At 54.4% G+C, this 22474-nt stretch overlaps 1 protein-coding gene across 1 annotated transcript in view; it reads right to left on the reverse strand.

The window, feature by feature from the left end:
- The window catches only part of THSD4 (thrombospondin type 1 domain containing 4), a 485629-nt gene that overhangs the window by 265327 nt on the left and 197828 nt on the right, over nt 1–22474 (reverse strand). The window contains exon 7 of the mRNA XM_074353946.1: nt 5629–5765. Coding sequence (XP_074210047.1) covers nt 5629–5765 — 137 coding nt within the window. The remainder of the gene's footprint in view (nt 1–5628; nt 5766–22474) is intronic.

The following is a 22474-nucleotide window of genomic DNA, read 5'->3' on the forward strand; positions in this document are numbered from 1 at the left end:
TCACAGAGAATGGAAAAGAAGTGCACAGAGTCAGGCAAATGTCATCAAGTTCACCTGCGGTTTCTGGTTCAGATTTCGAGCCCGAGGACAGCCAGGCGAGGCCTGCGCTCTCACATCGTGGTGCTCAGTGAGCCCGAGTCTTGATCATTTTTAGGAAAGGGAGGTTAGGAGAGCCCATTTCTAACTCGTTTTCCGGTTCATTCACGTACACATTTTTAAAATGTTTGTCGAATAATTTTAATAACTCAAGCACTGAGGATGCAAACCTGTATAACACTCTCTCTGCTTTGGGAGCTGAGGCGCACGGCGAAGTAACTGCAACCCAGTAGGACCCGCACCTCAGTGGGCACACGCAGAAAGCACTTTAGAACACAGTTTCTCGGGGTGGGGATGCAGGAGGGAGTCCACCAAGCGTCGCACGAGCTCAGGATCCAGGCAAAGGGAAGGCTCTCCACCCGACTCCACGGCCCGGGCCGAGCACACGTCCGGCGCTAACGCGACGATTCTCTCGGTTTCATTTGAGTCACAAGAGCACTGGAGGCAAAGCCCACGACATAGAGCCGGTGCCCGAAGGGGGAAAAGGCAGCTTGGGGTGAACGGGCAGGGACCCGAGAGGGGAGCTTGGGGTGAACAGGCAGAGACCCGAGCGGGGCTGATCGGTTCGGGGAGCACAGCGGCGGCTGACGAAGGAGGACGGCGGGGCTCCGGCCCGGGACGTGCAGGCGCCCACAGATGGACACACCCGTGAAGTCATCCTGCCCGGACGGGCAACGCGCTGGTCCAGAGCTTACCTCCCAGCGTGTGGAGAGAGCCACCCTGCTTTAGCTTGTGGAGTAAACACGAACCTGTCTGCCACTGTGTTCCATGGAGGCCAGCGCTGCCCCAGTGGGGAGAGGAGGTGTGGCAGCCCCCGTGGGGCCAGGGCAGGCGGTGGGGACCGCGTGGCAGGTGACGGAGACCAGGGACGAGGAGGGAGGGGGGTGGTGGGGGGGAAGGCACCGCGGGACACTCTGCTCTCACACCTGATAGCTTCTCCCTGTCCTGGCCCCGCACAGGCTCAGCAAATTCAGCGCGAGCAGCATGAACCACGCGAAGAGGGAGACAGGAGCCTGGGGGTGCCAGGAATTCTCCCTGACCGTCAAAGCCTCGGGTTCTGGGGATGTGGCCAAGAGGGCTCATGTCCCTGCATTATCAGCTCTCAGCTGCCCAGCCAGCCCCACGTGAGAAAGCTCTGTGCTGGATTCAAGGCTAATTTCATTTGCTGAAATCCAACAGACTGAGTCACCAAGCACCTCAGTTCCTTTGCCCGTTTATTTTAAGCACCTATTCAAAAGCAAAGTGCCTGGAATTGCTCCCGGCCTGGGTGGGTGGTCAGCAGGGTGATGGGAACAAACAGTTCCAAGAAGCGGGAACAGAAGAACAGACACAGTGCTCCAGTGGGGGGTCAGCCAGTGGCTTTTGAGCAGAGTCCACTGGGTGGCCAAGAGTGACACGGGACGGCTCCCGGGGCTGACAGACGGCGTGTACATGCTTGCAAAGACACAGCCCTGCAGGCCTGCTGGGTCAGGGAGCAACATGTCCCAGCCCAGCCGGCGCTGGGGCCCCGGCAGGCCGGGTGGGAGACAGATGGTGAAAGGCCTTAACTTTACTCTGCAGGCAATGGGGAGCCACCGATGGAATTTAAGCAGAAGAAAGGCATGGCTCGATGTGTGTTTTAGAACAACAGTCTGTTCTGGAAAAAGGCAGTGAGGAAAACAGACTCAGAAGAGGGGAGACAGCTAAGGCGTGGGAGTCTCAGCCCAGCACGTGTGAACTGCGCTGTCGGCTCTGGTTAACAGCTCGCCCTGCCCGCTCAGCGCTAACAGCCAGCTGCCCGCGAGCACTTGCTCATCTCATCCTCTCAACAGCCCTCTGTACAGAGCGGACCAGCAGTTCCTCCTGACTGAGTTACCGTGAAGACGAATGACTTACGGACAGCGTCCTGTGGGGACCGCGTGCGGCGCAGCGCCTGGCCCGTGGTACACAGCCCTCGGGAGCGGCCCCGCGCCACCCGCGTCAGCTCCCGCGCCTTCCTCCCTGGGGCTTTGCATCAGCCTCGGGCTGCAGGGCACTCACTCAAGGACCGTTTCTTCCCCACCAGAGACTCCTGGGTGGGAGGAGGGTAGGTGCTGGGGTGATTCTGACTCTTCCAGGATGATTCAAGCCTGGAAGCCTGAGGCTCTGAAGGGCCGGTCTCCGGGGAGCTAGGGTGGACTTTGTGTTCTGTTTGTTAATGGGTCTTGGCCCGGGGACTCTGTTCTTTCCAGTGCCTACTGCGCTCAAGGCAGCGCTTCATCTATTTTCATTAAGTTGTGAGCAAAAATAACGTGCACATTATCAAACTAAGGAACTTCCGAGGTTTTTAGACAGCTGAAGACTGAGAGCGGGTAAGACAAACCACAGCACTGTGAACACGATGCTTTAATGACGGAAATGATTGCTGTGCTCTCTGCTAATGAGACACAAATGCCGTTCCGTTCCCACCAGTAAGGCAGTGCCTGGGCAGGGCTGCGAGTGCGTCAGAGGCTCCTCTGAAGGCTGGCCAGATGCCCCTGCGTGATGTGGGGGTGGGGGTGGAGATGAGGGGGCAGGGTCGCTGCGGGCCCCAGGCGCACTCTCTTGCTTTAGGACAAGTCAGAGCTGGAGCTCTTTCCCTGCAGAGCCCAGATACCTAGATAGCCTGAAGCCACCTTTTGGGATCCTTCACTCCCTGTCAAGAAAGGAAGAGCCACGCAAGACTTGGGGGGCTGGAGAGGAAACCCCACGTTCTCCAACCCCCCCGCCTGAGGACTTGCGCATTCTTCCCGCACCTCTTCCAACTCTTGGATCTAAAACACTGCAGGGTGAACGCAGGAGGGCCAGGGAGCGCTCCGCGGGGCGCTGGGACAGGGCATCCAGCTGCCCTGGGTGGGCCGGGGCCTCTCTGCGGCGTGGTGTGGGCAGGACGCCCTCCTCCCTCAGCTACTCTTCCGTGGGTTTAGCTCATATTCTTATTTAGCCCTTGTCACTTTTCATTAATGCGTGTGGCGGGCCGGGGTTTGCATTCAGCTCTCTGGCCAGCAGAGGCTTTCTGGAGCTATTTCAGATGCAGACGCTCCTGTCCGAGAGTGACAGCTCTATCAGCCACAGGCCCGAGGTGCAGAGGTAGCGATTTGAATTCTGGGCTTCCAATCAAATATTCAGAAAAGGGCACTTTGAAAGCTGCAAAGTAAACAGAACTTCACCCTGGGAAGCAAATGTACTTCTGATTATTTAAACTGAAGCTCTAAAGAGGACGGGAGAGTCAGAGGCGCCAGCAACTCCAGCGAGTGGGTTTCGGGCAAATGCACAGAAGCAAACACGAAGCAACACCACAGCCGTGCCTGGGACGTCACACCCCCGTTCCTCCGCCCACGGCCTGGGGAGCATCCGCCTCAGCCCTTCCGCAGGCCTCATCCTCCACCTGCGCTGTCCTCCACCACTGGTTTCCATCAGCTAGTGAGAATCCATACCCGTGTCCTTAAGAGTGTTTGTTTTTCTTTCATAGCATCAGCTTAGAGCCGCTTCATGCAACACTGAGAAGACAAGGGCCCCCAGTGGAGAGAGCCCACACTCCACCTTCCTTCCCGGCCACCTCACCACTTCGTATTTACGTTTCTGGCTCTTTGGGAACTGCATTTTAACCAAAGCGTCCTTTAAAACTTTGCGACTCAAGGTCTGATCCATGGACCAGCAACACCAGCATCACATGGGAGCCGGTTAGAGCAGCCGACGACTCAGGCGTTTCCCCAGACCTGCCTACGTGGAATCTGCCACGCCCCGTGGGGGAACACTGTCTCCAAAGAGAATGTGAATCCCACAAATCTACAATCTGCTGCAAAAAAAAGCAAAGCAGAAAAAAAAGGAAAGCAAATGCTTTTGCATAGAAAATTCAAATGCAACAGGACATGTGTGGACATACACATCATAACCCTGAGAAAAGCCAGTGTGCTTCACTAAGGGCCAGGCCATAGTGAATCGTAAGGCCCCCACGTATATTAGCTCATGATTCTTCACTGCAGCGCAGGAGGTGGGGACGAGCCTCCTCGTGGTGTGGGTGATACAGAGGCACAGAGAGTTATGCACCTTGTACACGGTCACACAGTAAATCGTGGAAGAGGCAGGATCTGAACCTGAGCAGCGTGACTTAGGAGGACGAGTGTTTAACCACCGCACTGTACCACCTCCCAGCTGTGTGCACCTGAATCCAGGAAACAAAACAGTTGATCCAGGACCTGAAAGAAGCAGCTAGGCTGCTGTAAGCACCATCATTTCAGGCGCAGTGACGTTTAGAAGCAGGGACTGGACACCAAAAAACACTCCGACAGAACGCCCTCGGGCATCATCTGAGGACGGCGAGGCACAGAGGGCATGTGTGGAACCCAGCGGTTTCTTCCAGAGGAGCGGAAATCGAAGGCCAGACAGGTCAGCTCCAGCCTGCTTCCCCGCACGCTCCCTGCCTCTTCCGACCCACATCCCAATGCTTCAAGGGTTTCCTGCCCGTCCAGAGACACCTCACATGCGTCAGATATCAAATGACAGTGTTTTCCTTCCTCAATTTTATGCACAATCCGCGAAAAACCATGCTGCTTTGATACACTATTTTGTATCTGGTTTAAAACCTCATTAAGAAAAAGGCTGGGAGAGGGGAGGTGGAGCTCGTCAGTCACACTTGAAAATCCCCAACACTGAACGCTGTGGCCCTTCACATCCAGAGTGTGACAGGGATTCCAGGCGTGGTGGCCAAAGAGCTCTTCCTTCGAAGAAAGTCAGTCCTGCCAGCGACTGACTGTCAAGATAGAATCTTCATCTGGGCTCCCAAGAGTTACTCACCTGCTGGCGTCACAGCTCCACTCTTGCATTTACAGAGGAGAGCGGGGTGGACTTCCAGACCCCAGTTAATGTGGCTGCGGAGCTGGTGCCACCTCCTCGGACGCGCCTGCTTTTAACCAAACGGTGCTTTCTGTCAACGGCTAGCACCCACGAGGGCTCTCTGAAGCCCAGCACGTTTGCAGAATGCAGGGCGGGGAGGTCCTAGGACAGACTTCACACGTGCAGGGGAGGCTGCAGCCTCCCTCTTGAAAGTACGGCTTCGCTACCCAGGTGCTGGACGACTCTCATTTGGAAGCCCGCCCCGGCTGGTGGGAGGGACAACAAAATTCGCTACGCACTTAACACGCCACCCTGACGATACCAACACTTCTTGACGGACCCAGCAGTGCCCTTTCCATAACCTCCACTTCAGAGGTAAGGAAGGAGCCCCAGATCCAACAGGGAAACATGGCTGAGTTTCTTACGACGCATGTGATGTAAACATAAGTCACTTAATAACTGAAATGCCAGGGTGAGATGGGGCAACTCCCAAAGATCAAAACCATGGAGCAGACCAGGCCACCCCATCTCCCCGTCTTACCCACGTCCCCCAGCGCTCACGGTTCCAGGTGGCCAGTGGCCAGGGGACCGCGGGCTGGGGCAGGTGGCGGACCGCAGCCCGGCGAACGGTGCGGTCGGCAGTCACGGGTCAGACGCCCCGGGACCCGCTCCGGACAGCCCCCGTGCGGGGGCACTCACCTTGCACTGGCCGGACACGCAGATGGCCGTGCCGTTCTGGTCACACGGGGTCCCGTCGATGACCTTCTCCGCTTGGCGCACGTAGAAGCGGTAGCCCGTCGCCTGGCAGTTCAGCTCGCACTTCCGGCTGCCCTTGACTAAGCAGAACACAGCGGTCAGCGGCGCCCCTCCTCTCCCTTGCTCCCCTGCAGCCTCCACGGAGACGGCATCCCTGCAACACGGAGCTCACCACTGCAGCCGGAGTGTGCAGGTCAGCGGCTTCTGGTATGCTCACAGTGCTGTGCAGCCCTCCTCACGAACTAACTCCAGAACATCTCCATCCACCCCGTAGAGGAACTGCTGGGCCCATTAGCTGCCACTTCCCTTCCTCTCCCGCCAGACTCTGGCAGCCACCAACCCATTTTCTGGCTTTATGGGCTTGCCGACTCCGGACATTTCGTCGTCACACACCTTTTAAATTTGCATGAGAATTATTGGCTCTTTCTGTATTTGATGGTAGAGAGACGGGATTGTATCCTGACTTACTGGCACGTGGCAGAGACTCGATGCTGAGAGAATATGGTGCAGGAAATCTTAAAGACTCTCACAATGCAAATAATGGACTCTGCTCCTGGACCCCCCCCCACACTTCAGCGCAGTCACAACTGCACCGTGGAAGTCAGCAATCCCAGTGAGCTCCCAGTCTTATGCTCCACTTTTTTATTGCTTAAAACCTATGCGGTTATGTCATTTTATGCCCTTGCACACGGATGGAGTTTCCTGTAATAATTCCTTCCTTATTAGATATTTAAGTGGTTTCCCTGTCCCCTTGGGTTGAAGTCCAAAGTCCTCAGCAAGGGAGAAAACATCTTTCAAGAGCTGAACCTCACCTGCCTTTATGGTCTCATTTCCTGCTGTCCCTCCTTAAATCCGTGTTCTGTCCCCGGCCCCGCACTTCCTTTGCCCAGCCGTTGCTTGGCTGTTCCTCTGGCTTTGCCTCGCTTGGCGAGCACCTGTGTCTGCTTTGCTGCTGTCCCCGGGTCACCCCCTCCAGGAAGCCCTCCGTGGATCCTGATCTCCCCCATATGTCCACCCATCACAGGCTGATTCCACCTCCTCTACCATAAGGTTAACCAGACTCACTCTGAAGCATGGCTTGGAGGGACCACAGGGCTGCATCTGGCTCATTCACTTCTGTGTCTCCAGCACTCGGTAGAGAGCAGGGCACAGAGCAAATGCTCAGGAAACCCCCGAGGGGTCAGTGAACGAAAACTGGCCTTTGGGGTTGTCTGCTTTGGTTTTCGTTTTTGCCTTTCTCTCCTTTCCCCCCACTAGACAGATCCTCCCACCTCAGAGTCTTTCTTTACATTTCTGTTATTTCACACAGAGCCTGGCACACAGTCAGCGCTCAGTAAATGCTAAGTTAACTACCGCTACAACTAGTATCTTCAGAGCAATCTAGCTGCCTCCAAAGTAAGAATGAGAAAATTTTTCAGACAAGATAGATTTCCACATCCAAGGGAGAAAGACGAGCCAAGCACACATTGGTTTTAACTGTTTTTGGAGACGAGACTGACGCTCTGCTCAGCCACAGACAGCATGTTCCAGGGTCAGGCCTTTGTCTGAAAATCTGATTACTGCATTGGATGATACTGGCTTTTTCCTACACAACACAATACATCATATTTTCCCCAGCGTGGCTGCCTGACTGTCATAGCAATGAACTTCCTTCTGCTCCAAAGCTTGCAAACCGCTAACAGGAACTCACGGGCAACCTCTGGGCCCACACGGTTTGGGGAAGATTGAATCTTCTCTGTCCTCTGAGCTCTGTTGGGGAAGTCGAGAGATTTGGTTTTCTACCCTCGCTGCCCAAAAGACATAAGAGGTGATGTTGGAAAAATCAAAGACATAAGCACCTTTGGGGATCCTAAAACCTAACCGGCAATTTATAGATTAAACACACACACACACACACACACACACACACACACACAGCAGGCCCAAGGCAGTAAGGACAGGTTGGGGGTAAAGCTAGTCCGCGACAACTTGCTTTCTCATGTCATCCGTCTATCCGGACCCCACTTCCTGCCTCCCACCTCCTTGCTTTCTGAAGTGACAACAAGCTATCCAGGTGCAGGTGTGTCGCATTTTATGTAATAAAAGTGTCTGGAAGGCAGCCTCGCGGGGGCCAGGGCTCTGAGTTCTCACTTCTGTGGGCTTCTCCCCAACGACCTCTATCCTTTGGGGTGCCCTCACTGGCGGCCACGAGCTTAGCTCTCAGTATCTGCCACCAGACATCCTGAGAACAACAGCGACAACAGAAACTCAGGGCGAGCGTGCGACAACCGCGGCAGGACCTTCCGCCGGCTGCACGGAGGACCCAGAGGAGCGGCCTGGCGTCTGGGCTTCTCCTCCCGGTGGGCCAGACCGGCCGCTCGCCTGACCCTCTGTCTGCGCGGCTGAGACAGCGTCCCTGCCTTCTCAGACCTGCAGCAGGGAAGACGGGGACCTTAGGAGAAACCGGCACCTGGGGACAAGTGGCCACCTCACAGAACTGCCTAAGCAACGCTCAGCCTGGAGCTTCTCACAGCATTACCTGCAGCCCGGCTTCTCTAGGCCCTGGCGACACCCATCCGGCACTGAGGAACTCAGCCTAAGTCCACTTTCAGGGCTTCAGGTTAAGGTTTTCATGGATAGTCACCTCATTCCTTTCCTTTTTCCTTGAATAGAATTACAATTCTGACGCCAGGAGCCTCTTCTCTGAGCAGAGTTTGTCATGGCTTTCTCTTTGCAGGGGAAGAGGGCAGGCTGGAGGAGCGGGACGAGGTTGCACGGGCACTCCTTCTCCACGCGCCTTCCTCCGAGCTCTGCTGCTCCCTGATGCCCGCCCCACCCCCACAGCCACCCCGCTCTGCTCCGCGTGGTCCCAGGGCCACAAGCGTCAGCATCGTGCGCCACAACAGCCCCACCTCCAGGTTTATGCCCGTGAGAAATGAAGACGTGCGTCTTCACGGGAACTTGTACACGAAAATTCATAGCAGCGTTCTTCATAATTTCTAAAAAGTGGAAATAATCCAGATGTCCTTCAGCTGATGGAGGGAGAAATGAATGTGGTCTCTCCATACACGAAATATTATTTGACGATAGGAGGGAATGAAACACTGATACAAGCTACGTACAGCATGGGTGGACCCTGAAAACACTACGCCCAGTGAAAGAAGCCAGCCACAGAAGGTCACATGCTGTACAGTGACATCCGTAGGAAATACCCAGGACAGGCAATCTGCCTAGGCACAGAGGGAGAAGGCAGATCAGCGTGGCCAGGGCTGGAGCGAGGAGAGAACGAGGAGCGACTGCTGATGGGCGTGGACTTCCTTCTCGGGGTGATGAAAATGCTCCAAAGTTAAATGGTGGTGGTGGCTGCACGACTCTCTAAATAACCTAAAACCCACTGAATTGTACTCTTTAAATTGGTGGCTTTTATGGTATGTGAGCTTTATCTCAATAAAGCTGTTGTTTAAAAAGAAAAAAGAGGTAGCAGAAGTTAGCTTCCCAGAGCCCCAGGAAATCATCAAATAAACTCAAGAAAACTTCTGTCTCCAGATTGCAGGAGCCCACCAAGCGCCCAGACCAGGCTGTCAGGGTGGGGTTGGAGTTCGCCCCACTTACAATCAGTAAGTTAGCCTGCTACTGTCTCACGGACACAGACGGCGGATACCAGACTCCCGAGTCAGCGAGAAAGGACCCTCCCACTCACGGAAGAGTCAGCATGTGTGCGCCGGCTCGCCTGCCCCGGGTCCCGTGGGGACAAGCCGCGGAAGCCTGGACGGCACGCACGCACGCCTGAGCACGCGGAACCCCTGCTCGCACGGGGAGTGGTAAGAAACCTTGTTCTTCGTCCTGGTTGGAGATGCATCCCGTCCTTCAAGGTTGCTCACTGCAAACACAGCCTTGAGAAGTGACCTGGCTGTACGCTGGTCAAGGCCCTGTACCCTTGGCCTACAGGCCAGACCTGTAGGAGCAGCGCCCACCAGCGAACGGACAGCAGTGAACCACGCCAAGGAACAGGACTGTGAAATGAGGACACAAAGAAAGGACAACAGGCCACCAGAGAGGAAGCAAACCAGGACATAAGACGGTGCTGGATTTCCCAGCGACAACTTCGAAAGCTAGGGGGTAACTACGCAAAGCCTCATGATTTTCGAGGGGAAGGAATTTCTGGAATTCTGCATCCGTGACTAGAATTCTGTATCTGGTCAAACTATCAGTCCCCGGGAAGCGGTAAAGGCGTCTTCAGAAATTCAGTTCTCACACAGTTTACCTCTCACGTGCCCTTACTGGAGCACGTTCTACCTCAGTGAGGGGATAAACCAAGGGAGTAGGAGGTGTGGGACCCAGGAAACAGAAGCTCTAACCCCAAAGAGAAGCAAAGAGAATGCCCAGGACAGACGCGCAGCAGGGAAAGACCGGAGCAGGTCAGAGGTCCCAGGAGAGATTGCTCCAAGAAAATGAAATGGAAGAACACCCAACAAACGTTAGGATATTGAGATTTCAAGATACTGAGATGCGACGTTACTCAAAGAAGAGCAACACCAGTTGGAGGGGCTTGGGCTGGACTAGTGTGAAGTACCTGGAAGGGCAGACAAGCGGAAAACAAAAAGGCGTTTATCAACAACACAGAAAGAAAAGGATTTCAGGAAAAGAAAAGCAACGCCAGTGCAGGTGCCGGGGGCTACAGGGTGGCGCTCAGATCAACCGTCACCATCCCAGCCCCAGCCCGGATTCTCCCAGCAGCTGGCAGCTCACAGCCGTGTCCTTCTGGGACTTGCCGCAGCCTCAGGGAGCCGCCTCCCCGGCCTCCTTCCCGGGGCTGGCCCCTGTCCGATGCCCGGTCCCTGTGGTTGTACAGAGCCCCATCCCGTCTCAGTTTGGGGCACCTCTGCAGGGCGACCCCAGCACAGAGCATCTCGGTCCGGCACCTCCCACCCCCTCAGGTGCTGTTCCAGATTCGCTCCCCGAGAAACACCGGGCACAAATCTCTGCCTCAGAAGCAGCAACTTGGAGGCTGCCCTAAGCCAGGACGATGCCCGACTCGACGGCCGGCGGGCCCCTGCCACCTCCGTTCAAAGTGGACACAGAACTCCTCGCTGTCTTTCAGGAACTCGGCATACGTGGGAGAGCAAACTGTTGTTTTCCAAGAAAGCAACGTGCCGCCGAAGCTTCTAGACTGCAGCCAGCTCTGCCGCTACCTGGGTGTGCGTGAGCTCTTAGGAGGCGAGAGGAAGGGGCTCCCCAGCGTGGCAGGAAATGCGGTTCAAGAGACACTTCCTCCCGCTGCATGTAAGTCGGGGAAGGTCCCAGGTGAGAAGAGAGGAGAGCGATGCTGGGAGTGAACACGTGAGGCAGTTCCCGGAGAACGGAGGACACCTGCGCTCAGTCTCGGATCCACACGCATGTCCCAAGTTCACTCCAAGGTTCACACGAAGCCCTGTTTCCCAGGCTCAGGCTCCGCGCTGGGGGTGGGAGAGCGACGTCCCTGCTCAAGGAAAGCGCCTGGTAAACGCAGCTTACAGAGCTCGGCCGGGGCAGGGCGCTCACCCGGCACGTGCTGCTGGGCGACGTGGACGCGATGCCTTAGCTGCGCAGACAGGGTTTCAGTTCAATGAAAAGGGGTCTGCTCACCGCCCCAGCGACGGGCACGGAGTCTGCAGCGCTGCGCGGGGTGAGCGGTCCGGGCGGCCAGAGCCAGGCGGAGGCGGGCCCTCCTGTCTGTGACCGAGGGCTGAGCCTCCTGCGCTGGACTCCAGGCTCCGCACGAGACACAGATGATTACCACCGAAACTGCCTTCCCCAGACTGCATTTTCCAGGACAAAGTTATGGGAAATAAGATGAGGAGAATGCTGCTAAGAGCCCAGATCGTCTCTGGAATCAGAGAGCTGCTCTGAAAAAGTCAGAGGAGAAGAGGGCGAGGCTATGTGGTCCTTGGCATTCTTGTCCTGAGAAGGAGATTGTCTAGGGGTGCGTTCCGTGATCGAAACTTCAGTGCAAGTGTGTCAGCTTAGCAATCACGCACTGTCCTCACCTTCCACCCACCCCTCACCGCGACTGACTCAGACTTCAGAAGCCCACGTGCAGGGTGCCCTACCGAATCTCACTTAGCTGACAGTCTTTATCAGGCTTGGAGATCTGGATTGGAAACAGTACCCAAAATGTCTTTTTCAAATCCTAAAAAATCATCGGCTCAACGTTCCATAGATGTTAAATTCCTCTTAGTGCTGCTCACACACACACACGTTTCTAATGGGTAACACTTCCCCATGGTGGCCCGCAAACCGTGGTGCCCTCACAATCACCCCGAGGTCTCCTTAAAACACAGACTGATGGACTCGGCCCCTAGACGTTCTGACTCATTAGACCTGGGGTGGAGCCCCAGAATCTGCATTGCTAACGGGCTCCCAGGTGACGCCAACGCTGCCGGCCCAGGAACCACCCTCTGAGAACCCCTGCTCTGACTGGTGCTCCTGACCAGGGTGGGGAGAGGAGACCGCCCCAGCAGCCAGACCGCTAGCTGACACCCAGGGAAGGCACTGCCAAAGCGGACACACAGAATGGCGTCCAGCTAACTGATGAAAAGATCTGAGCTTCAGACGTGCAAGCCAGCCAGCTGAGACTGCAGGCAGCAAGGCGCCATGCGGGGAGGAAGCCCCTTCCGAGCAGGTGGGCACGGCCCAGGCTGTGCGGGCAACAGAGAGAGAGAAGGAACTTCTCTTTCTTGAGCATCTGCATGTGCATCTTCCTGCCTCTTACAAGTTTTATGTCTCCTGTTGACTGAGCACCTACTGTGTGCCAGACTCTATACACATGAACTCATCTCGCCCTCCCCTGTGGAGGACGAGGGCACTGGGGCTCGGGCCAGCTGAGTGACCTGCTCACCACCACACACGGCGCCTTGGAGGGGTGCGGGGCATCCCCCGGGATGGGCATGGCGGGGAGGAGATGTGAGACAAGGCTGCAGACGGAGGTCAGCAGCGCGGGGCGTGCACAGCCATCGTTCTGGTAGAAAGGATGAACACGTGTTTGTCTGGAGCTCTGTGAAGCACCACGGCTTGCCTTCTTTGTACTTTTCCAGAACATGCAATGGCAGTAGCTTCCTGTTTGGAGAATGTTCCTAGACGCCGAGTTCCATGGGAATTGGCTAAGCCAACTTCATCCAAGTTACCCAACCAATTTTTCTGCAATGTGTTCTTTTTCTCTCATGTCATAGTAAATCCAAAGCTGGAAAAAGTGACTGAAAACAAATACCGTGATGGAAATAAAAAAAACCCCGCCATGCTGTTCAAAACTCTTCAAGCTGTGTGACATGTGGTGCTGCATCTAAAATGTTACATTTAATAAAAAAAAAAAAAGTTTGAAAGGGGTCCTGCCAGGAGCAAGCCAGCTTGGCCAACTGTCAGGAAAGCAGCTTGACAGCTTCAAGGGAAGCGGGAGGTCATAACCAGTCTCTGATGGGAAAATATATGTCCATCTGAGCGGATACGGACATGTTAAAATACGGAACATTTACACATCCTCCAGAAAGACGATGTGGCTGGGGTTTTTCTTCTTAAGGACTGAGGCTGAGAAGGAAGCTGTGGAAGGGGAGGCTGGTAGAAACTGCCGTGTAAAGTGAAGGTCTCTGAGGCCAGAGAAACTCAGAGGCTGAGGAAACGGTGCCCCCTTTGCAGGTGAGACCCGAAGGACGGCGGCTTGACCTCTCATCTCCTGCTATTATCACAGTAAGCAATGCGTGTAAATGTGTGTGAGCACGTGTGCACATGTGGGCGTGTTTACATGTGTGCACTATGTATGCTGCATGTGTGCACGTATGCACGATAGAGCGGTACTGATTTACACGTGTGTATGTGTGTGTGTTCATGTCCATCTGTGTATGCACACGTGTATCTTCCAGAGTCTGTTGGCACCGGGTCAAAGCAGTCAGCAGAGACAGGGACACAACATGAGCTGGCCCAGGAGGTGGCAAAACTCACGGCACGGGTGTGTGGGCGGACCCAGCAAACCCACGTGCCTAAAACCCAGCAGTGGGTCCAGGAGAGGCGCTCTCCTTCTTCTAAACATTTGAGAGCCGACGTGGTGAGACGCTAGAAAAAGAAGGTTTCGGCAGGAAGAAAGTTTTGACGGCTTCAGGAGAATTTTTTAGTATGACAGATTCTCAGAATTCAGGGGAAAACTTTACAGAGTTGAACTTCAAACTTCAAACAAGTCCAGCCAGCCTTGGACTCAGCTCCCTGTTCTGGGGCTTAATAGCCTCCCCACCCCACCAAGGATGACTTCCACTGCAGCACCACTCTCCTCACAGCCACCCCGAGCTCCTCGGTCTCCTCAGAACGTCTCTGTCCAGCCCCGAAGACGGGCTTCAAGACAGCCGTCCTCTCCAGGCAGGTCTTTTGCTGACCACCTGCTCAGCTGCTGGCCGGCCTGTCCGGAAGCGCCCCGTGGCTGTCCTCACCTCCGCAGCGCTATTTCTTTTGTTCACCTATCCAGAGTGTCCTTGACCTTCCAATCTACCTACACAGGCCCTGCCGTCGGCACATGGCTGTGAAATACACGAGTGCATGAGCTGTGACAAGCACTATGAAGGCAGTGCTTGTCACAGGTCGTGACAAGCACTGCCAGGGAATGTGGGACAGAGAAACCGACTCTGTCCAGGGCGTCAGGAGAGGCTTCAGTGAGGAAGGAACGTTGGGACTGAAATCTGAAGGATGAACCAGTTTTATGAGAGAGGGGATGGAGAGGAGGCCATCCCAAGTAGTGGTACCAGGCTGTGCAAAGGCCCTGCGGCAGGAGGAGTGGAAAGAAGGCCAGTGTGGCTGGAGAGACAGCCTAGAGAGCGGGCCCTTCTTTAAGGCCACCGTGCTCGTGATCTTTCTGAATCAGGGCTGCCAGATAAAGTGCAGGATGCCCAGTTAAATTTTTCCAATGTGTCATATGGGACGTACGCTAAATACTTACATGAAAAAAAATTATTTGTTTATCTGAAATTCAAATTTGACTGGACATCCTTTATCTTTATTTGCTAGCGACTTTACTCTGCATACAAGCAAAGGACACATTTTTCTACATAACTCATTTGTATTCTTAATCACAGCGGGTCTTATTTTTAGCTTTCCGCCTCCCATGACCTCAATCAGAGAACCTCGGAGCAGGAGGAGCCCTGCTAGGAAGCAGCTAGTCTGCCCTCCTAGCGCCACAGACAAGAACGAACAGGAGGCCGAGACAGGCACCAGAGCCCCTCAAGGTCACAGATAAAGACCCCACGCGGCTCCTTGCACGCCCTCCTGCTGCGCCTAGGACAGCGCTGGGCACACTGAAAAACAGCTGCATCGATCCCGTGATTGAATTAACAAACTCATTTGCATGCCTCTGTGCGGAGGGAGGGGGATGAATAGACACAAACCCAGACAGCCAGGAGCTTTCCAAACAAAATAAACAGCCAGCCAGACAGCCAAGGGGCCACTTGCACAAGCAGAGGGACAGACACAAAGGACCCCAGCCAGCGGCTGCTCCCACCAGCTAGACGCCTGCCTTCTCCGGGAGACTGCATGAGAGCCGGGGACCAAGAAGGCTCTCCCCACGGCTGGCTTGGTGACTTTATTCCTGAATGGTGGCCCATGGAACTGACCCGGCAAGTGTGGGAAGGGATCGTTTCTACCTTGAGATGGACACTGTGACCCTGAAGGGACTCACCCACCAGCCTCGTTTGTCCCGTTCAGGTCCTAGTTATTTGCTGACAGACTTTTTTCTTGCCCTCTCTGCAGGCAGAACACGCCCCGTCCAAATATGCACAACCACCAGGAGAAAAAGGCAGGGTGGGACCCTCCACCACTATTTACCAAACGAACGCAGCCCTCACATTCAAGCCCGCTGAATGCCGGGGCTTAATCCCTCGGCGTAGGCTTGGCTTTCATTCCTCCACGGACTTGAAAAGACGTCGGTCCATCCCAGTCACAATCAAACGCAAGCCTTTCACTTCCCGAAGACAAATAAGGATTTGGACACATGAGAAGCGGAGGCTCCCTTGTGGAGGCATGAAAAGGGAACTCAGCGGCCGGGCTCCCCCCACAGGAAGCACGGGAGCCGTGCTCTTGCCGCGGCCCCACAAACGGCGGCGGGAGCTCATCGCGCCAGAACCTAATTGAAACCTCAGGCTGAAACAGTGTTTTGTGATATTTGGAGGAAGAGGATGGGCAAAGACAAAAAGGGAGAACAAAGCATGTGTACAGAAAAGGCGTGGAAAGCAGCCCACTTCTTGACTGCGGGGCCATCTGGATGGTGGCCATGGAGTTAAATGAGGTGCGGCCTGCCTTTCAGTCTCAGAGACCCAAAGCCGTCTTGCAGGACCAGCTGCTGCCAGCATTGTGGCTCCAGAGCGAAGGCCTTCGGGGGCCCTTAGGACCCTCGACCCGCAAGTGTAGGTAAAGAAATGCAGCAGAAAGGATGCTGGTGAGACCTTCAGACCCACCACCTGGCATCCACGAATCCACTGGAAGGCATTGAAGCCAAAGAGAGAGAGCCGGGTTTCTGCGTGTCCTCCCCTGGGTGGTTTCTGTGTGTCCTCACCGGGGTTTGAATCTGAGTTCCGCCACGTACTAAGCTCTTGTGTCACTGCAATAATTATGTCCCCGAGCCTTGCTCTCCTTATCTGTGAAAACGGGCAGGCCGGTGCTCATCTCACAGTCAGGCCTGAGAGCCAAGTGACAGAAGGCTTGCACAAGCACGGTGCGCAGCGCACGTTCACTTCCTTCCTTCTCCCCCGAAACCAGGTGCCCGGAAGCTGGCCTTTGGAAGCTTCATTAAAAACTGCAGGCAGGGAAATATCTACCTTCATCGGAATGCGGCAGCCCCTGACAGGTAAAAGCCGGGCTCGGTGGCAGCCCGGTTCAAGGCTTCACGAAAGGACTCCCTTCCCAGCAGGCAGCTGACTGCTGCGAGGCTGTCCCCCAGCCCCTGCAGAGCCGCCTGTCTCTCCTGGTCTTCGACACCTGCCGGGCGGCGCGGCCCGCTCGAGCGCGCCTGGACGAGGGGCGCGGAGAGTCCCGCGGGGCTGGCGGCGCTGCAGGCCCCAGCCGCTCAGCAGCCACGCCTGGAAACGCCATGTGAGGTCTCATTCCGTCTTCCTTCTTTCAGTGGTTCTTGCAGACAGCCACCTGCAAGTGTCATTTCTGTTGGCTCTGTACAGAGGAATGGTTTGAACCCTCCTTCCTCTGAGAGTCTGCTCTGTCCAAAGGGCCAGGATCTCCTGCCGTTCAGCCACCACCCGCGACAGACACGGGTCTCACCGAGGGACTCGCTATTCTCTTCCTCCAGCAGAAGTTCCCACCGACGCGACAAGCCCACTCTGCCTCGGTGAAAACAGCCCACGCGGCAGACCGGGCGCCCGGGGAGAGGACACGCCTTCCCTCCAGGCCCGGCGGGGCGCGGCCGCAGCCGGGCCCCCCTGCGATGACCAGCTCCGCCTAGCCACTGCTCACCCGACTCGGGCAGCTGCAGCAATAGATCTGAGGTAAAAGGATATGATCTTTTTGGCTGAGTCATCCAGGTTATTACCCACTCTCCCCCTCCCCGTACGAAGTCGATCGGGCTCCAGGAAAAGCTCCTGCATTATCCAACGTGGTAAACGGCTCCTCGGGGCGCTCTGACCAATGCCAAGCGCGAGTTTAGACCAAGGACACACCAGGCCTTTCCGTGGGTTCAGAGTGCTGGAGGTCAGGGGAAGGTCATACGACAGAGGAGACACGGGCAGGCACGAGATGCAAGGTTGGATTCAACCCTGCCGACCTACGAGGGTCAGATTTTCCACCGCTGTCTCTGCAGTCCAGAGACCCAACAGCTCTACCCAGATTTCCAAGTCCTCTAACCCTCCCCCAGGCTTTTCTTGTCCACTTAAAGCCATACAAAGAAGTCACCAAAAGCAGACAGTCCCATGAAAATCAAACTAGACAACATCAACAGAGAGGAACCGCAACATAAGCTCTTTAAACCTTTGGCCCCGATTCCACTGGGGCCATCTTGTTTGGGTTTTGATGCCAGGTGCATAGGGTCAAATGTTAGCATTTCCTGATTTGTATCCTTTTGTCTGAAAATGCTTGGGACACGTTGTCTCTCCTGTTTATTACTTCACTCTAAAAAATGGAACCAACACCTCACGCCCATTAGGATGCCTAATATCAAAAAAGCAGAACACAACAAGTGTTGGTGAGGGTTGAAGAGATTGGCTGACACCACTGCCCCCACCACCCCCGTGCAGGTGGAAGTCTGTGTACTGCTACGTCTGCCTCAAAAACAAACCCCCAGAATTGACAAGTGACTCACCCCAGAGCAAGAGGCTGAAGCAGTCTGAATAGAGTCAGGACTCAAACCTCAGTTCTTTTGACCCCACATACTGTGGTCTCTAATCAAACACAAACTTTCCCCCACACTTTATAAAATAAGAACACTTGGACTTTATGCATTGAAAACCATCTATGTGTGCAGACCTGCAGAAACCCGTGCTGTTCAAGGGTCAGCTGTACATCCAAGAGGAGTGGAAGCAGGGTCTTGAAGAGACATCTGTACACCCATGTTCAGAGCAGCACTGTTCCCAAGAGCCAAAGAAGTGGAAGGAACCCAGGTAGCCACTGACATAGATGAAAAAGCCAACAAAATGTGGCGTATGCTTACCGTGGAGTATTATGCAGCACCAAAAAGGGAAATTGTGACACAGGCTATAACGTGGGGGAATCTTGAGGATGTTATGCTGTGTGACATAAGCCAGTTACAAGAAGACACTGTATGATTCCACTTATATGAGGTACCTAGAGTAGTCAAAATCTTAGTGACAGAAAGCAGAATGGTAGGTGCTAGGGGTTAGGGGAGGGGAAAATGAGGAGCTATTTAATGGGTACAGGGCTTCAGTTTTGCAAGAATACAAGGGTTCTGGAGATGGGTTGCATACCAGTGTGAGTGTATTTCACACTAGTGATCTGTACACTTAAAGAGTTTAGACAGTAAACGTTCTGTTTTGTACACTTCGCTACAATTTTTTAAACAACGGAACCAGAGTCTTTACAAATATTCAAAAGTCTGTCATTATATTCCAAGGAATCGAATCAAGACTGTCATGAAAAGACAGCTAACACTGGGGCGACAATTCCAGTAGCTGGGATGGTCTGCCAGGCTCCTCCGCCCCACAGAGATGTGCTTTCTGCTCTCTGTCTTCCCTGCTCCATGTGAGGTGGGCGCAGAGGAAGAGATGAACAGAAAAATTTTTGAAAAGAGAACACATTCTGGGAGACGGAAAAATTAGCCATCGTTTGCAGACAAAGATGACATTACTGACCCCAAACCAACAAAGCACGGGTGGAGGTCGCTGTGTTCCCCGTTACGGGGGCTGCATTTCCACCGCTTCCCCTGCGCAGAGCAGGCACTCCATATGGGTTTGGTGAGCGGATGAATGAATCGCTTGAAGGCCAAGGGGAATGAACCAAGCCTCTCTTACTGCAGAAATGTACGGAACCCTCAAGACTGTTAAAAAACCAAACTGGCTGCCTCTTTCTGTACAAATTTGAGGGCTGATTTACGTGAGACAAGATAAAGGAGGTTCTTGTTAAAGTCTTAGGTTTTCCTGAGAGCATGTGACATCCTGGGTGTAGTTTTGATTTGTCTTCCGTGTGTGTGCGTAAGCCGCAAAGGCAGTTAACTGTTGATGGCCAAACAGCCAATGTCTCTGCCTCTCCCAGGAGAGATTAAATAGCTCAGGGCTGAGAGAAAATAGAAGATCAAAAGACCAGACGTCCCAGGCTGGCAGGCAGCAAGAGGTCCCCTGGCCGAGGGAGGGTAACCTCTGCTTGAACTTAGAGGAATGTGGAAAACGGGTCCTGGGCTGAGAAGAAAATCTGTAAGATGCTTTCCCTAAGCTGCGTAGAACAGGATTCCGAGTTACATGCCTGAAATTCCGTGCCTCACCATAGTGCTTACTTCTAAGCTTTGTGGCATAAACGTGTAATTAACCAAAAAGAGGCCTTGCTTTCCTTTTTTTTTTTTTTAAAATGAGAGCGCACAAAGCAAGTCTGGCAGTGAATGTGGTATCTTTGTATAGTTGGGCCAATAATTTGGGGAACATGAGGCAGATGTCAGGTGATGAAATTCATACCCACTGACCGATTCACTCCCCCTCCTGGAATCTATTCTGAGACTAAAATCTCAGAGGAGAGTAGAACATATTAGGGTTTTCCTGAAAATGCATCTGAATGAATTTTGAGTTCTTCTTAAAAAACTCATTAGGAAAAAGACCCCAGGGGAGATAAAGCATGACCCCATTACACCTAAGGCCATACTGACCCCTATGTAAACCCTGATTCACAGGGGCCGCGTCCCTGGTTTGGAGACAGCATCAACCACTGCATCCTGAGCAGATCTGAAGTGCTTCTCTGCCACCTGGGATCACCCAGGCAACACTGTCCGTCAACGCAATCCCCGCCCCCCCAGGCTCTCAGACAGGTTTTTTTTAATGTTAATGAGCTACGCCTGGCAGCTAGCTTGCAGGGCGCAGCTATTCAGTTCTTCAAACGGGTGATGAAAGCATCCTGCTCGAGTCCTCAGAAGCCTAAAACAGAACGCAAGCAAGCAGCGAGAGCGCCGTGACCCCCCCACGCCCACGGCCATGGGGAACCGCCAGCGTCCAGGAAAAAAAAAAGAGAAAAGACGACAAAAACAAAAAAACCCCGAAACCTTGACTCCTGAAGCGGCAGGTACTGTCATGCAAATACACGCTGATGAGAAGGCAGACAGAACCCTTTTCTGCCCATGGTTTCCAAACACAAAGCTGAGGAAAAGCGATTTTCGCCAAATTCTTCCAAAGCAAGGAGGAAATAATGAGGGGGGAAGACTTCCGTCATTCAAAAAGCTTCCCCTCTGAATTTGGAACCTAGGTGACGCCTCCATCTTCCTTTGAAAAGGGTTGTTTCCTCAGGGATCCGCGCCTGTGCATTTCAGGGGTCCTCTCCGGGCCTCACTCCTGAGGAACGGGCCGCCCTGCTCTGGGCAGTAGGAAGCCAGGGGCTGGCCCACCTGTCAGACTTCTCTTTCACGTGGTAACGTCTCCATCTGCTGGAAAGTCAGATGTCTGCATTAAGGGCAGTAATGGTTTATTTTCCTGTAAATTGAGGTCAGATTTCCACGTCCACTTTCTGATTTGTACGCATTGCCATTTTATTTCAAGCACCTGGGTTTTATACTTATTTCTGAGGCCCCCAGGGGTCTTCATCCCCACGGCACAGGCAGGACCTCTCCGCACCCCGGCTCAGTTCTCTCCCCGTCAGTCTTTCTCTGTAACTGTACATCCTCAGGTTAGTCAGGAACCCTTCTCTGAAGCCGGGTATTGTCTACCTGGAGGTCAGGCGTTCCTGTCCCCCAGCCCTGCCGCAGTGCTGGCATTCTGCTCAACTGCGATCCTAGCTGACACCAGTACCAGCTCTTTTATTTGGCTGGGCACGCTGCTCAGTGACTGCCTGCTTTGCTTTTGATTTTAGAATAAACCCACAAACATGGAGACAGGAAGGACAAGGCTGTGTTTGCCACTCTCTTGTTTCCAGCGTCTCTAAGGTTCTTGCTTCTCCGTACAGTGGTGTTGGGTCCGTCTCAGCCAGACGCCCACTCAGGGAGCAGCCTAGGAAATACAAGTGCGTCCTGGATGCAGACGTCTAACTTTCCCTCTCTGCCGATTCTGTCTCTCCATTCGCATGACCTTCCTCTTCAGAATCAATTTCCTCCTCTTGTGGTCCAGCCTCCATTCTGCCATTCTTTTCTTTAAAGTAAACCAACATGCAATTCTGTTTATAAATTATTGCTTCCTGGGATTAAACTCCCAGCGCGAGCCCGAGCAGCCTCCTGGGCCTCCCTGTCTTTATTTGTGCAGTGAGGAAGTGGGGGGGTCTCTTAAGTCCACGCTGTGCGAGACGGTCAGAGAGGAAAGCGGCCCAGACACGGAAAGACCGCCATCTGCTTCTGCCGACTCTCGGGGCAGACGTGACAGGAGCAGGAGCTCAGATACCCTTGTCCTCCTCTTAGGAAGGGAGGCCTAGTGAAGGAACACCTGACCGGCAGAAACCGCGGGAGGGCAGAGCTCAGCGGGAGAGCGAGTGCGCGGCAGGCACGAGGTCCTGGGCTCAATCCCCAGTGCCGCCACTGAAATAGTAAGTAAATAAAAGGAGGAAACAGAAGTCCGATAGGCCCAGGAGAGCCAAACCCTCCTCGTTCTTCCTGACGAGAACTTAGAGCTCCAGAGACAAGCCCGTCCTCCCCCCGACCACCAGCTAAAACGCGCCTCAGGGGCAAGTGAGACGAGCTGAAGAACAAGGCCCTCCCGTCCCTGCCTCTCCCCACAGCCGCCCGCCGCAGGCCGCAGAAGCCCTGAGAAAGTGTGATCTTAAAGCTCGTGGTCTTCTCTCGCCCCGAAGAGAGTTAGGTTCTGAAGCAGCGGCGCACAACGTTCCAAGATCCATTAACAACGACGCCTCCGTAACGGCTGACGTGAAAGCTGGGTCCGGCACAAGCACAAGCGTGAAGGGGCGGCACCGAGCCCGGGCGCCCAGCGCCTCAGGCGCGTAAGGTCCGCACTACGCTGCCCTGCGACGCACGCCCCCGCGGCGGTTCTGAGTTCCCCGAGGACGGTGGGACCTTGCTTGCTCATCTGAGTAGCCTAGGCATGGCCGTTCTTCGAAGGTCACGCCTCAGAGCCTGAAGTTCCTTCTCCACTCGCCCCTCTTCCACCGTCGCTGGGAAGGGGACGCCCACGTTCCTGTTCATCCCAGTCCGCGCACCGCCTGTGGC

This window comes from Camelus bactrianus, chromosome 27, assembly GCF_048773025.1.
Source record: "Camelus bactrianus isolate YW-2024 breed Bactrian camel chromosome 27, ASM4877302v1, whole genome shotgun sequence".
NCBI lineage: Eukaryota > Metazoa > Chordata > Mammalia > Artiodactyla > Camelidae > Camelus > Camelus bactrianus.